Raw genomic sequence first — 904 nt, forward strand, 5'->3', positions numbered from 1 at the left:
ACAGAGACAGAGAGAGACAGAGAGGGAGAGACAGAGACAGACAGAGAGAGAGAGAGAGTGTGTCTGCTTGGTCACACCTTTGTGAGTAGCTGGGAGCAGTCAGTCCGATAGCCCTGGGCTGGTCTTCACTGCAAGTCTTCATTAACGGGTCTTCACCCACCTCTCTCCTTCTGTCCCCCCCCACCCCTCGCAGTAACATGGCAGATGCACTGGCCAGTGCTACCTGTGGGCGCTGCCACTCACACTTTGACCCCTCCGAGCGCATTGTCAACAGCAACGGGGAACTCTACCACGAGGAGTGCTTTGTCTGCGCCCAGTGCTTCCGGCAATTTCCGGGAGGAGTCTTCTACGAGGTAAGAGTTGCTGCCTGTGGTGCGGAGCTGCACCAGGTGCATTTTGGTAGCACCTAACGAGGCCTGGCAGGTGGTGCTCCGAGGCGCAGACACTGCTGCGACGGTTGGACAGGGTTCGGGTCCTTGCCTGGCGTTCGGGACACTGGGCACTGATGGTTTACTCACATCTGGGTACGACTGGGCCCGGGCTAACCACCCCCCAACCCCCACCCAATGGATGGCAGTGATTGGACGAGCACAGCGCCAATGGAGGGATGGCATGGTGTCCCTGCATCTAACGTCACCCCCGTGTCTCTGATCACCAGGCTGTGTGAGAGACTCCATTCAACACAGTGTCCCTCAGCATTCACTCTCCATTCTCCTTACACACCCGCTCACTCACACTCACTCACTGTGTGAGAGACTCCATTCAACACAGTGTCCCTCAGCATTCACTCTCCATTCTCCTTACATACCCGCTCGCTCACTCACACTCACTCACACTCACTCACTGTGTGAGAGACCCCATTCAACACAGTGTCCCTCAGCATTCACTCTCCATTCTCCTTACA

At 56.6% G+C, this 904-nt stretch overlaps 1 protein-coding gene across 1 annotated transcript in view; it reads left to right on the forward strand.

Annotated features, from left to right (window-relative positions):
- The window catches only part of LOC125482392 (LIM and senescent cell antigen-like-containing domain protein 2), a 6,651-nt gene that overhangs the window by 865 nt on the left and 4,882 nt on the right, over positions 1–904 (forward strand). Inside the window, exon 2 of the mRNA XM_048594460.1 lies at positions 194–353. Within this exon, the coding sequence (XP_048450417.1) occupies positions 194–353 (160 nt within the window). The remainder of the gene's footprint in view (positions 1–193; positions 354–904) is intronic.

Source organism: Rhincodon typus, unplaced genomic scaffold (assembly GCF_021869965.1).
Source record: "Rhincodon typus isolate 14 unplaced genomic scaffold, sRhiTyp1.1 hic_rhity00009733, whole genome shotgun sequence".
Classification (NCBI taxonomy): domain Eukaryota; kingdom Metazoa; phylum Chordata; class Chondrichthyes; order Orectolobiformes; family Rhincodontidae; genus Rhincodon; species Rhincodon typus.